We start from the raw sequence: 15,039 nt of genomic DNA, 5'->3' as shown, positions 1-15,039 counted from the left end.
TCTGCACCCAACACCTGCCTGCACTAAACTTCTACAAATGAAGCAATGATAAAAAGTCTACTCACCAGGTGTAATGGGCAGTCGTCACAAGAAACTCTCTCAAACAGTACACATAACCTGGAAAAGACCACAGTTCAATAGTAAAGACCATGCTTTGTATGCAAGCCCAGACTGGATCCCTAGTAAGGGAATTGAAAAAGATTTAACCAAGTCTTTAAAATAGCCAGTCAGCCTATATAAAACAGTATGTTCTAGCTCTTTCTTAAAACACTTTTCTCTACAGTATCATTTTGAGGGAGTAATACAGTAGTTGTAAACGGCAAACAGGTTTGTCCAAAATACACTGTTATTCCCAATCTCAACTGGGCTGAGACTGCAGTCCACTTCCTAGTTCGTATTACTTTTGAGTAGACATGCATAGACCTTTCCTGTTACATACCTAGAAAAATATGCATTGAATCACTATATAGCAGAGCTTGTGACATGATATAGCAGCTGGGATATTGCTTCTAACATGTCATCTGAGGACAATGCAACCACATTTTCACTATTACTACAAAAGTGTTAATAAACGAAATGATCATGTTGTGTACAGTGCACATGGTAAATGAATCTCTGCATAAATTCACCAAAACATAAAATGAAAAGTTCAGCATTTTTTTTTGTCTAAATTTAAGATAAACAGACTGACCAAACCAATAATTTAAACAAATAGTTCTGTGGAAGCAAGACAGACCAGTCCTTCAAACTGAAAAAAAAACAATAACCAAGACAGACAAGGCTAGGAAAGTAGAGTGAAAAGACAAAGAAAGAAGCTAAACTGGACAGTGCAAAACAAAGTGATGAGTTATAAATCAGCATTTCTATCCAGCTGGGGCTAGGCTGACCTGTTACGGTGGTCTTACTTTGCTAGGCTCAGCTAAGAAAGTCACGTTTTTACTACAAGTCCCACAATCCTCTGGCAGGTATTACCATTGTAAGTAAACCAGCATATTGGTAGTTTATTTTTCTGGCTGGTGGCAGAAGCCAGAGTATGCTTCTCATTCAGCAGTTGTGGGGATGTCAAAGCATTTTAGGGTTGCTGGGTCTGGAGCACCCCAGGTCCTGAAATTTCTGGACTGGAACCTAAGACTGAGGGACAACTTCTGATGATGTTATGGGGTTGGGTCCCAGTGATGATAAGGAAGTGAAAGCACGAAGCCACGCAGCAAACAAAGAGGAGATAAACTATAGGTGCTCAAAGATGGTCAACTGTTTATTGGTATTTAAAAAGCCCAATGCATTTTGGCCACCCTAAGCCTTTCTCAGGGGCTGAAAAGAAATATAAATACACTTCAGATATAATATATAAAAATATAAGACAACACTCATCAAACTGTGATACAAAAATATTCATATAGTTCTAAACAAAGTTATACATACCCCTCAAAAGAATTCACTGGAGTTCTGAACACTCTCCAAAATACAGGACCATAGAGATAAAGGGAACAGACATTGCAGCATTTCTGTATATAAAAACAAAACAAAACAAGCTTCATTTATATACCGCTTCATACCACCTAAGCAGTGTCTAAGAGGTTTACAACTGTAAGTTAATTTCCCCCCAACAATCTGGGTACTCATTTTAGCGATCTCGAAAGGATGCAAGCCTAAGTCAAGCTTGAGCCCTTTTCTTGGTCTTGAACTCGCAACCTTATGGTTTTGAGTGAGTGGCTGCAGTGCAGGCATTTAACCACTGTGCCACCAGGGCTCCTCATATACATATTTCAGATTACTGTGGGAAGGCATAACCAATGATATGTCTTGACGGAACATAAGGATATATGATGCAATCTCTCCAGACAATTGCTCATTCTATACATGCCATCATATTATAATCATATCCACACACACACACACACATATACTTTCTCTATTACATTCAAATTAATGATTGCAGGTCTAGATCTTCATTTAAACTTGCAGGCACCAAGGATTTCAATCTTACAATCCATTCTCTCTCTCTCTTTTTCTTTAAAATATATTGTTTATTATTATAAATTCTTTTTATTATCGAAAACCAGAAATCAGCTGTAGAATATATTTTTATATATTCTATCTTAAATCTGTGGTGGCAAAACTATGGCACACATGCCAGAGATGGCACCCAAAGCCATTTTTGAGGGCAGGGAAGAGGAGGAACAGGCAAAAGTAAGATCAAGTGAACAAAATAGGACTTACCTCTGAGTACACCTGCCTAAGGTTTCCTTGTAAACTGGTTTGTGAGATTAATTATTCCTCTTCAACAGATGAAAAAAAAGAGGCTGTGTTCTCTAGCTTTCCAGTGAATTAATGACTTCCCAAATCAATTTTTGAATGGCTGCTAGTTATTATTTTAATGTTCAAACAATGCAAAAAGGTGATTTTAGGATTTTGTACTAATTCAGTGTCTGATCCTATGGGTAAATTGTTTTATGTTTTCTTTTAAAAGATTGTTTGAATATATTTACAGGAACATAAAAATATGGTTGAGAGACTCCTAAGAGATACTGAAAGCAAGACAGAAGCGTATAAATTTGAACAAAGGAAGCTACACTGTGACATGAACAAAAAATGTAAGCATAGTATATGTTACACTGTCTTCCCAATCTGAATGTGCTCAAATTTTTTTAAAGTAGCTAACATTAGTTAGTCCTAGACTTACACATTTCAAAACTATTTCAAATGCACTCTCCAGGCTAAAAGGCCCATATCTATTATCTGAATGAAACTGTTGGTTACTTGTTTTGATTTATAGCATGTTGGTCACCTCAGATCATTTCATACTAGCAGCAATATGACTCCATCTCCCAGTTATAAACTTGATAGAATACTTGGGAAGGAGCCTTTTCATGTATAACAGGACCAAATACTGTAATCAATTCTCTCATAGCAGAGTTGATCCCAGAATTGTTTGTTTATGCACATCAGATGCACAGCTTTTCATCACTTTAAAATCCACTTGACTAAAGCAATGAATTGTTGTTTATTTTATTTTATTTATTAGTTGAAGCAATGGAGGAAGAACATAAGCAACTAATACAGAAGAAAGATCTAGAGATTTTAGAGCTAAATACTCAACTGAGAGCTCAAGAAAAAGAAAAACAGAATGAGATAATTAAATTGCAAATAGAGGTATGCCCTAGAACTGATTAATCAGAACAAAACTTTTACAACAACTTTTGGAATTTTTATGTGTGTGTGTGTCCCTCATATCACTGAAATAGTCTATTCATACAGAGGTTTATTTTATTCCTGAACACATCTCCCACTGTGTTCATTGCATGTCATGTTTACAATTGCAGCTTTTAAATCTGATGTTGCTTACATCGTACTGGTTTTGCTTCCAGCATACTCAAGGAGGCATGCATACAGTAATTCCTCCTCCAGAACCACCCCGTGAGATAGGTTAGAGCGGGAAATGGTAACTGGGCCAACACATCCAGTGACCTTCATGCCTATGTGGATATTGTACCCAGGTCTAGTTCAGTATGAACAAAGGAAGCTGCCTGAGGCTGAGTCAGATTATTAGTCCATCTGTCCAGTATCACTGCCAGTCATTAATTCTGTTGCTAGTCAGTAACTCTGACAGGCAACAGCTCTCCAGGATTCTTTCCTAGATCATCATGAAGATCCCTGATATTCTTTGGCAGTTTGTCACCAAATACTAAGTAGCCTTAGGGCTAGAGCAGATAGGCAGGAAAAAGTGGCTCAAACCTGCTTTTTCTGAAAGTGGATTGAAACCCTGCTGTCTGCATGGCCTGCTCCCAAGACAAGCTGAATACCGATGGGCAGTCTTCACAGCATAGTATCAAGCGGCATCACAAGGTTGTTGTTTTTTTTATTGCCTACCGCCTATGCATGTACACCATTGCATAAACACACTGCCTACAGTATCTTTCATGTCCTGCCCAGATGCCATCCCATTGGATGGCTGCACCTTTGATCAGCCATACAATCACATGTGTGATATCCCGGTGGTACAGGGCATAGGTGCATCTGTGCACCAAATAATACATTTACATGAAATTCCCCCATTCATGTCCTCTTCATCTGTGTATGATGTAATTACATCCATTGGAGGTATCCCACATTCACTTTTTTGCATTGCCAAAGCTCCACACTTACAGTGGGCTGTTTATATGCAGGAGATGTGCATTTTCCAGGCTAAGCCATAATATCCCAGGGTCTTTTTACTCCAGTTTTTAGCTCTGGAGTGCAGCTTTGTTTTGGTTTCCACCTGCTTTGGAGGCATGCTTCCTATAAATGCCTCACTTTCAAAGCAGTTGAAGCCACTTTATTTTGCCCATCTGTTTCACCCCTATATTTCCTTAGCTTCCAAAATCAGACATAACTGAATGTGTGTTAGAGTAGCATACTCTTAACTATAGTGACTAACTTATTATCTAGATAATGCTACTTGTAGAGTTCCCTCCCCCGTGAATTTATCAACATGTTAATTTTTTTGATTACTTTATTTCAGTTCAATGCTAAATTAGCAAAGCTTCAAATACCCAAACCATATCCAAATCCGACAGGATTTCCTCAAACCATCTACAGAAGGGTATGTTTCCCTTTGTTCCAAATGTTATGTATAAATATTTTAATGTATATTTTAAAGGACAATATGCTTCCATAAAATGTGTATTAAGGCCTCTGGATATGCAACTAATTATGCTAATATTTTGGCTTCTCTGTGAGAGGCCATCCTGAAGCCATTCCGCTCCCAGTGACATCTCCATTAATCTCAAGAAACTTTGGTGCGTTACAGACGGGCCCAAGAGGCGCCGTTGTCGCGCCATGGTTACGCGCGAGGGGTGGCACTTCCTGATGCGCCTTGCCCCTCGCGTGTAACGAGTGCATCAAAATGGTGGCACCCTATACAGATGGGCGCCGCCATTTTGACGTCGCGGATGCGCAGCGTCCTGACGTCGCGCCCCGGAAGAGACGTCGCGAGTGCGCGCGTTGGTACTTGCGGCGTCTCTTCCGGGTTGCTGGAAGGAGCGCGATTTTCGCACTCCTTTTTTGCAGCACGGAGGAGTCGCGCGGTTTGGCTGCTGCAACTCCTCCGCGCTGCAACCGGCAGCGGCCCAAGACCGCCCCTTTTGGGCAGTCTGTAACGGGCCTTAATTTGTGTGTGCTCTCCCATCCTATTAAATGAATTGTAAACATTGTACATGTATGTCAGAACAAAGTAGTCTTGTCTGTAACTCTTATCTATTAATTTCAGAGCATATGTATGTCTGTGCATGTTGACTAATGGTGACCCCATAAATTTCATAGGGTTTTCATAGGCAGTTTTGCCAGTTGCTTGTCTGAAATATAGCCTACAGCACATGATATTTGTTGGTGGTTTCCCATCCAAGTACTAATCAGGGCTGTTCAAAATCAGACAGAAACAGGTGTCTTTAGGTTACTTAGGCCCCATTAATTTCAACATCACTGCAAAATCTTACAAGGTTGCCTCCAAAATTTTATTTACTGTATTTCTGACTTGCATGTTTTTAAAAATATGTTTTATTCTGTCTTTTTGTAAGCCACCTTCAGTCCCAGCCTGGGGGAAAGGTGGGATATAAATAAAGGAATGGATTGATGAACTTTTAGTTGACCTAATTTTGCAGGTTTTCCTAGTCACCATGCAAAAATAACTCCAAGTTAAAACATTCACATTAAATAAGGAGTGTTTTAAGTGGTTTAAAACTACACAAGAAATGAAATGCAAGTTTTGAAAACAAAACAGGAACTTCAATATGAGCTTCTTTGATTCAGAAGCTCTGATTTAAAATTATACAAACATTATACAAAGATGGGACTTAAATATAAGAATTCTCTCTAAAGTAGGAGAGATAGAGTGCCACACCTGCAGAGAAATCCTTAGGCCAATTCCAGCCAGTGCAAGGAAAAAAACTATAGTGTTTGCTGCAGGTGATGAAGAAGGGCTTATCTTTGGTCTTTTCCTCATTTGAACTAGTTATACACATTCTAACAGCTTTATATTAGTTTTGTGGGCACAAACCATAGGACTAAATACAATATTTGCTCTGTACCTTTCTCAATTACCAAAGTGACTCAGAGATTTGTTGTCATGTGTCTGTTTTGAATGGGCCTATGTTTTTCAACAGAAAAACAGTACATCTATGTACATATGGTGTATTCCATATCTGAATTTTAATGAGCAACGAAATGTTTGTTAAATTTCCGTAGAAACTTCAGCATCTTGAAGAAGAGAAGAACAAGGAAATTGAATTTCTCCGCCATACCATTAAGAACTTAGAACAGAGGCTTGGTAAGAGACAAGATTCCCACTTCAAACAGCACCAGTTTTGAGAATTACATAACAACGCTACAGGCTAAGAAAAGTAAAATACAGAACTATACTGGATCAACAGAACCTTTTTATTGTTTATTAAAAACTCTCTTATTGGTTGTCCACACGTAAAACCTTTCAGTTGTGTTCTAAACTACTTTCATACTTCTATGTGTTCACCATAAAGGAATTCAGGTTTTGTAGGAGAGTTGCTTTCCCTAATAAACCATCAAGAACTATGGCAAACACATTTAAGTAGCTTCTGTTAAACATCTTCTTTCATCTCTAAACCCTCCAAACGTGACATACAAATAAAGAATTAATTTTTAAAAAGAGAAAATGTAACAATAAGACATACTATTTGGTTATATAAAAAGAGACATTATACCAGTTTCATTATTCAGTTATAAAAGTTATCACAGATCTATAATGACAAGTCACAGATCAACAGGAACTTGGATAGCTTAAATCTTACTTAATTCTGATCAGCAGAGATGTTTTTAGCCCTGATCCTTCAATGGAATTTCCTTCTACTTACTCCACTATGTCCCATGCACACCTTCAACCCCTATTCCCCATGGCTGTGGTCCTTAGCTTCAGTAGGACTGTCCAAGAAAGCTATTTCAGAGACACATGAAGTTACTATTAAAAGTCTTATCTACATGAATTTCTTTAAAGGTGCATGTATAAAATCTGTTACTTTGAAGTTAGAAATTCAGATCGATCCCACAGTGGATGAAAATGCATTATTTGAAATATTGCTCATACTCAAGCTTTTAATGTGCCTCAAATTCTATCACGTTTGATCATTAAGCAGCTCTAAACTTTGTGGGGGAAGCACACATTTTTTATATACTCTCTTGATCTTTTTAAAAAAGGTTTAAAACTAGTTAACATGTCTTGTCTTATCCACTTCTGTTCTTGGTTGCTGTATATCAAACAAAAGCCCCTAGGTCATAGTTTCTGCTTCTGTCTTCATGAATGCAAACAGAATGGTAGAAGAGGAACCCAGAAAGACAAATTAACAAAACACTGCACACACTTAGAACTGGCACTGAAAAACAATTCCATACTATTACAAGGGAGGTCTGTTGTTGTTGTTGTTGTTGTTGTTGTTTTTAAGATAAAGTCAGTTAAGCAACAACACTTCAATATAGCTGAACAAAACTGAAATTCAGTATTCTGACTTAACTGGGAGTGAACCGTATAGGTTGCTTAATCTGCTTAATGGTATATAACAGTAGTCACACATTGTAACTTTAATTCCCTTTTGCTGTATGGAAAACCTGATGGTATCAATTCCTGCATTATCATGGAACCAATTCTAAATTTAAGATGTTTAGACTGTTTTTCAGGCTCAGTTCCCCGTTCTCCCTGCTCACTGTCAGGCATCAGAGGGCTCGGCCTCACTCGCTGCTTGTGACTGTCAAGCAGCTGTTGGCAGCCGTCACTGACAAGACTCAGTGACATTTTCTGCCAACAGCTGCCCGTGTCACCTGCAGGAAGAGGGCAGCTCTCCACGACAGTGTCAGGCGGCGACACTACGCAGATCTTCAAACACCAAGTGTCGACAGTGTCAGCATCAACTACCTGATGTAGACCCTGACAGCTGCCGCCAGTTTCAGCTCAGCTGTCGGTTGCAGATGGCATTTCCCTTTCGTCAAAGCCTCTTCCCTTGTGGGGGAGTGTCTGCAACTCCCTCCTGGGGAGAAGCTACAACCTGGCTACCTGCCTGGCCCTCTCTGTCATGCCCCCCACCCCTGTGGTTATGCCGCCAATTGTTTGGTGGGGACCGATGTCTATGGCCATGGTGCCCATGAGGGGGGTGGTGGTGATCAGGTGATGGGGGAGATGTTGCCCCAGTTATCTTTTCTTCTGATTTCTTTGATATGTTCTTGCATATTTCTTCATCCTCTGCTGTCTGTAAAAAAAAAGTTCACAAATGCAACCAGTTGTAGTAGCCAGGTGTATAAGTACAGTAACAAAATGTTAAGTGATTTTACACCATCTTTAAAAAAAAACCCTTAAATTTAATGAGATTAAACAAATTAACACGGTGTAATTTTTTTCTGAAACATGTTGCTACTTAAATTATAAACATGCAGATCTACACAGTCTTCCTGAAAGTTATCAAAGCATATGAGAACTTTCTTCTTTCTTATCCCTGCTTCTCTTCAGAAATGTCTGAAACAGGACTATGCTGAGATCAACATGGAATTCTGACTTCAGAAGATATCTAGCTCAGTTATAGTTCCTTAGGCTCCATGCAAGAACCATTAAAAATTAAAGGATTTCCATTTGCATGATGGAGGCCTATGGAACCAAATGCTTGATTTATTCACTTAAATATCCTATTGTCCTTCAAAGGAACTCAAAGTAATGCATATGAGATTTCAACAATTCTCCCTCTTATGGTAGGCCTGGCCCAAGCTTCCTTAAATATGGAGCTTTTGACAGAACAGCACTGAATCCACCATCAGTCTGAGAGGAGCTATATTTTCAAGATTTCATTTCAAGTTAAGGCCATGGTAACCAGAGGAGAAGCTTGCATAATGCAACATGTGAGATGTTGCATCAAATCTGGTTGGCAGGGACACATGCGCTTTGCCAGGCAGTCAATGACAGTTGACAATTACCAAGAGTCACTCGGTATATCTTAGTTAACACTAAGGAGATAGACCCTTTTGCAATTAGTGGTTTTCCAGCCTGAATACCTTTAAAACTGCAGCATAATGAGTATTACAATCTGTGGCAATGCTCCAAAGCCTGTCTATGAATGGCATTGATCAGAATTATTTCTGATATCTGAATTTTAAGACTGCAGCTATGCAAAGAAATATGACCTATAACATCCCAAGAAATTGGCAGCACGTAATTTCAACAGCTACAAAATTTAAAGAAGCCAGAATTTAGCATGTTTTGATATCCACTGATTTTGATGGGCATGAGTTAAACACATGTTTTTCCTGCACTGGTATATATAAAAAAAGATCAGTAGTAAAATAAATATATGCTATCCAACCTTGAATAGATCCACTGAAATATGTAAGACTTGTCAGCCACTACTTAATTCCCACTGATGGCAACTGGTCCCCTAAAGCTAGGATTAATAGTGTATTTAATTTTACACAAGGTACACACAACAGAGAAGAATAAAGTACATACCAAGTAAGAACAGTTTCCACATTTGGATTCACAGTATGTAATCTGAATGGCTTCTTCCACATATGGAAAACTCAGGTAAGTATAAGGCAAACCAAGGTGATACACAAGACGGCCACACCTAGTAAAAAAGTGAGATGAGTTTTAACAAAAAATGTAATATACACTCATGAAATTTACTGCAAAAAGTAAATGTCCTGTGTTTTGTTCTGATCCCTAAGATTTACCACAAGAACTGTGTGTTTATGTGTGCACCTTCAAATCACCTGTCAACCTAAGGCAACCCCATAAATTTTATTGTGTTTTCTTAGGCAAGGAATACTCAGAGGTTGTTTTGCCAGTTCCTTCCTCTGAAATACATAGTAGCCTACAGCTCCTGGTATTCACTGTTGATCTCCCATCCAAGCTCTTACCAGGTCTGACCCTGCTTAGTTAGCAAGATTAAACAGAATCTAGTGCTTTTTAGTGCATTTGGGCTTTGCAAGAACTTTACTACTTTGAAAATCCAATACAGCAAGTTTACAGAATAGAAGGTTTTATACTTGCTATTACAACAGAAAATCAAACAGCTTCCTCTTTCTGGTACTTTGAAATCCAGGCACTAGCTTTCTTCTCATGAGTTGATGAGATAACTTAGTCTTGATAACTAAAAACTCTTGAAAACTGCAAAGTCAGAGTCATAGAGGATAAAACTGAGGGCAACTAATCAAGGCTGTACATTGCCCTCACTGTCAGAAGCAGAATGTCCCTCCCTATCAGCTAGTACAGAATATTGGAAACTTCATTTGGGCACCTCATTGGCTTATTTTGGGAACAAAATGCCAGAGTAGACAGACATTTGATCTGACCCACTACACCTTGCCTTATGTCCCTAGCTCACATTTAGCTGGCAAAAGACCCACATCTGGTCTGTACCAGCTAGACTGAAGGTAGGGGATCACATGGATCCTACAAACAATAATTCAATGAAAATCAGTAGGGAGAAAGGTGAGTTTGAACTGTTCTTGCTGACAACCAGTTTCACCTGTTCACATGACATTTTGTTTGAAGGAATATCCAAACAAAGGGCTTAACTCTGCCACAAGGCCAGAGGCCAGTTTTCACGCTGGGAAAATACTCAAGAATGGCAATTTTAGTGTATGTAGTTTTGGGGGCAAGGCCTTTTAAAAAATTAAATGTAAATCTACACAAAATTTAGGTACATATATGTAACTATTTAAAATTAACTGAAATTATGGAGTCTATCACATGGGAGCCCAAATTCCCATGCAGAAACGGGATTTAAATCCTGGAAAAATCCTGCAAAAACGGGATCGTTTTCAGACGCCATCGGGGGCACTGTGGGTTAATGTCTGAAAACGATCCCACTTTTGTGGGATTTGTCCACTTTGAGGGATGCCCCCCGACGTCATCTAACAAAGGTCTTTGTATCATGTTGAGAATTAATCTAATTCATGGGAATTAGCTGGATGCAGGATTTTCCTGATTTAAATCTCATTTCTGCACGGGATAAACTGTGGGATACACTCCTATATAAAAAAAATTAATTGTTCATTATGTTCGTGTCAACCTTCACACAGTTTCCAACTTATGACAATCCTAAGGAGAACCCATCACAGGGTTCTCTTGCTGCAGCCCAGTAGCTGTATGGCACATTTAGTCTGGCTCCTCAGTAAAAACCTGTCTGACATTGGAGACCCTACCCACAGCAATGCTGCTATCAGCATTGTTTCTTGCCTCCTAGGAATACTCAGTCCCACCATCACAGAAAAGCAGTACCATGGTGATTATTAAAGAATTGTGAGTATTAAAGAATTGAAAGCCCACAAATTTGTTTTGCATACCAGAACTTCATAGTCCTTCCACATAAAAATCCTCCTCTGGTTACCTCAGACTTTCCTTGTTGAAAGTGTAATTCAGCTTCATGCTGAATTTGTTAGCGCTGTTGTTAAATCATTCGGACTCAAGAATCCAGAGAGCTACCAGTAGACCCAGAACTATGTCCTTCCCTTGAATTAGCTTAAGTCTCAGCATGATACTAAGGCCCTAATTTATGATATTGACCATTCAAAGTAACTACAGGATGCCATCTGGTTGAAAATCAACAATACAGAGCTTGAAAAAGTGAGATGCTTCATAACAGGTTATGTGTAAAAAAAAAAATATAAACCTAGTAATCCCTTTTCAGATTAGCTTTCCTAACTTCCCCTTTATAAACATACCTGTCATAAATCAGGAAATCATCCTTCTTTCCATTTAGAATTGTCCAGACATCAGGCTGTTTTGTATCCTGTTGGTATACAGGAATGTTCTCTGAAACCCGTTCTCTTAGATGGCGATACTTCAGCTGCGAATGGTGTCCTTGGTGATTGATCACAACAAAGGAGATGTTGACCAGCCCATTACTTTCTAGCTTCAGTTGCAGATCTTCCAGGCTAGAGAGAAAAATATATATGTTTTATGCAGATCATTTTTTCCTTTCTGAGATGAGTAATAACTTTTATTATAAACACCAAAGTGTTACAAATGTGGCACATAAGCAGCTTATGCACCATTCTTCTCACAATCAAGTAGTCTTAATAAAAGTTATTATCTACCTTGATTTCTGTTTTTACAATTGAACCATACAAGTGAACTGTGCTGGTCTATGACCATAATAAAGATCCTATTCTATTCTTTTCTATTTTATTCACACAAGTGAGCTGAAAAAGTAATGACAACACCAATGGCCCAGGCTAGAAACCAACCATAGTGAGCAATGTGAGTCTGCCATTTTATGAATCAAGCATAAGGAAACATATTGTACTCTGTCTGTATCTTGGACACTCGCTAGTTAAGTTTTCCAAAATCCATTCTGGGTAAATGTAAAAAAAAAACAAATATGCATTTTCTTGTAGAAGGAAGAGTAGTTTTGTGGGTAACAAACGGTCATATCGATTCCAAGCAGAGAAACCAGCATTGCAAGTTTCAGAGCCAAGAATAACTTTATAGCATAATAGGAATCTCTTTGGGGAATCAAAACAGGCAAATAAAGACTCCAGAAATCTGAAGCATCCTTTTCTCCCAAGCAATCCTGGACAACTTTCTCATTTCAAAGAAAAACAAAACTCAAACGAATCTTTTATATCCAATGACAGATGCAAATCTATACCGTCCTCTTACCGGGAGGCCTGCAACAGGCACAAGTATCAGCTGGCTTGGAGAAGGGCTACCACTGTCACGGTGCCTCTGGAGTCCAGCATCACATTTTGCTCTCCGATCCACCATTCTGGAGGCTCTTGACATCGGGTGCTTGGACCCTGGCTCTCCGTCCCTCCTCCAGGGAGGAGACAGAGAGCCAGGGCCACCCCCAGCCCAACCCACATGGCTGGACTTCACTGCAAAGCAACAAAAACAAGGAGAAAGAATTCAAAGATCCACCTGCGTTAGTCTGGAAAATCGGTATACAAAGGGATTTGGTAGCACCTCTGAGACTAACGGAAAGACAATGGTTGGTAGCATGAGCTTTTGTAGACTCAGGCCTACTTCTTCAGATCTGAGGAAGTAGGCTGAAGTCTACGAAAGTTCACGCTACCAACTTCTTTCTTTCAGTTAGTCTCAAAGGTGTGTCAAATCTCTTGGCAAGCTAAGGTGAATGACAGAAAGCTGGGGAGAAAAATATAAGCTATCAGAGGAAACATCCACCCCCAATGTTTCTAGAACAGCAGCACAAATTCTTTGAGGAAAATTTTCAGTGTGTTTTTCCAGGGCATTTCCCTCCTGTTTTTTGGTAAATGGTAATTTTCCAGCAAACAATAAAATACGTTGTTACCAGATGCAGTTCAAGCCAATGTTAATCAAATGTTTCCTGTTCTTTCATTTAACAATCTATTTGCTTCCTATCTAGAATGGCTTTCACCTTTCTTGGTGATGAAAGTCCACAGAAAGACACAAGAGACCAGAGCGTACAAAGGTTCAAACCTTGGGGTGAGTCCATACACAGCAAGAGGTGGGGCCTGATCCTAGCCATAGTTGTTGTTGTGTCCCTTCATTTCTGATTTACAGAAGCCCCAAGGCAATTCCATCATGGGGTTTACTTGGCAAGATTTGTTCAGAGAGTTTTGTTTCGTTCAGATTTGTTCAGAAGACTTGTTTGCTTTGCCTTTCTCTGAGGCTAAGAGTCACCCTTTGAGTTTTCATGGCCCACTAGAGATTACAGCCCTGATCTCCCAGTCCAGCACTCAAACTACTACAACCTGCTTGGTTATTATTAACCATATTTACTCCGAAGTAAATATTAAGCATATTTACTTCTAAGAGCCAGAAGCCTTCATAATTGATTCTTTTGCGTTCCAAAAACAACAGCATCAAGCGCCACAATGGAGTTCTGTAAAATATAAACGTCCGCATACACACAAACACACACAAGACGTGTGTTACATGAGTGTAAATTACTAATGGGACATACAGTACTGCAAGGCTTCAAGCAGTAAGGCTGAAATCCTATACCCCCTTACCAGAGAGTAAACCTTATTAGTAAACTTAAGTGGGGCTAACCTCAGAGTAGACTATAGGAGGACAGCATTGCCATGTAAAGTTTCCAGTATTATGGCCAGCTTGGTGCAGTGGTTTGAGAGTTTGACTCTGAAGACCAGGGTTCAAATCCTCACTCGGCCATGGAAACCCACTGAGAGACCTTGGGCAAGTCACACTCTCTCAGCCTCAGAGGAAGGCAAGGGCAACCCCCTCTCTGAACAATTTCTGCCCAGAAAACCCCCTGATCAACATATGCATATGTGCTTTCAAGCTGCCTGTCAACTTAAGGCAACATCATGAGTTTCATAGGGTTTTCTTAGGCAAGGAAGACTCTGAGGTGGTTTTGCCAGTTTCTTCTGAAGCACCTGGCATTCATTGGTGGTCTCCCATCCAAGTATTAACCAGGGCTTGCCCTGCTTAGCTTCTAAGATCAGACAGAATCTGGTGCCTTTAGGCTATTTAGGCAGGCAGATTTTTTAAAAAAAACATTTAATACATATTTAATACCTACAGAAATGACTTGAAGGTACACAACAACAATGAAAGCCTGGTCTCTAGCCTCCCTTCAGAGAGTCAAGGTTCTCCCTTGTCCTACGTTGCGTTCTCATTGGGCATCTGGGTTCGAGCAGATAAACCCCACTGGCTGACCTTGAGCAAGTCATACTCTCTCAGCCTCAGCCTGCAGAAACTTGCCCAGAAAACGCTCAGGATAGGTTTCCCCTTAGGGCTGCCGTAAGTCAGAAAGGACTTGAAGGCACACAACAACACAACATAAGAGATCTAGCTGCAACAACAAGGCTTCCCCTTTCTTTCCCGCATCAAGTCTCTGCAAAGTCCCTCCCAAGTCAGAGCAAAGAGTTTTGCAAAACCTCTCAGTGCACAATCTATCAGTGCAAATATATAAGATGTAGAAACAACAGGAGGACTTACCCGGGTCCCACCCTTCGCAACTGGGATTTGTGTAGTTCCTAAGCCATGCAAAGAAAGAAAAATGATAACAACCACTGGAACAGCAGAGGGCTCCTATTTATAGTGGG

General features: G+C 39.6%; 2 protein-coding genes and 1 long non-coding RNA gene across 4 annotated transcripts in view; 1 reads left to right on the top strand and 2 right to left on the bottom strand.

Moving 5' to 3' along the window:
* The window catches only part of LOC149324074 (uncharacterized), a 40,967-nt gene extending 38,546 nt beyond the window's left edge, over positions 1 to 2,421 (bottom strand). For both annotated transcript variants that reach the window (XR_016277810.1, XR_016277811.1), the window contains exons 1-2: positions 1,423 to 2,421; positions 66 to 117 (exon numbers count right to left, since the gene is read on the bottom strand). This is a non-coding gene — a long non-coding RNA (uncharacterized LOC149324074). The remainder of the gene's footprint in view (positions 1 to 65; positions 118 to 1,422) is intronic.
* The window catches only part of CCDC152 (coiled-coil domain containing 152), a 26,379-nt gene extending 19,703 nt beyond the window's left edge, over positions 1 to 6,676 (top strand). Inside the window, exons 6-9 of the mRNA XM_089496088.1 lie at positions 2,492 to 2,594; positions 3,026 to 3,153; positions 4,502 to 4,582; positions 6,223 to 6,676. Of these exons, the coding sequence (XP_089352214.1) occupies positions 2,492 to 2,594; positions 3,026 to 3,153; positions 4,502 to 4,582; positions 6,223 to 6,345 (435 nt within the window). The 3' untranslated portion in view covers positions 6,346 to 6,676. The remainder of the gene's footprint in view (positions 1 to 2,491; positions 2,595 to 3,025; positions 3,154 to 4,501; positions 4,583 to 6,222) is intronic.
* LOC149324072 (selenoprotein P-like) lies at positions 6,396 to 15,039 on the bottom strand. Its single transcript, XM_089496074.1, is given in 5 exon segments — positions 6,396 to 8,246; positions 9,491 to 9,608; positions 11,710 to 11,922; positions 12,650 to 12,864; positions 14,933 to 15,039. Coding segments are annotated over 4 exon segments (879 nt in total). The 5' UTR covers positions 12,853 to 12,864; positions 14,933 to 15,039; the 3' UTR covers positions 6,396 to 7,901.

The sequence above is a fragment of the Sceloporus occidentalis genome, unplaced genomic scaffold, assembly GCF_023333645.1.
Source record: "Sceloporus occidentalis isolate IW3139 unplaced genomic scaffold, rSceOcc1.0.p SCAF_1, whole genome shotgun sequence".
Taxonomy (NCBI): Eukaryota; Metazoa; Chordata; class Lepidosauria; order Squamata; family Phrynosomatidae; genus Sceloporus; species Sceloporus occidentalis.
This window is presented reverse-complemented; position numbering and strand designations above follow the sequence as displayed.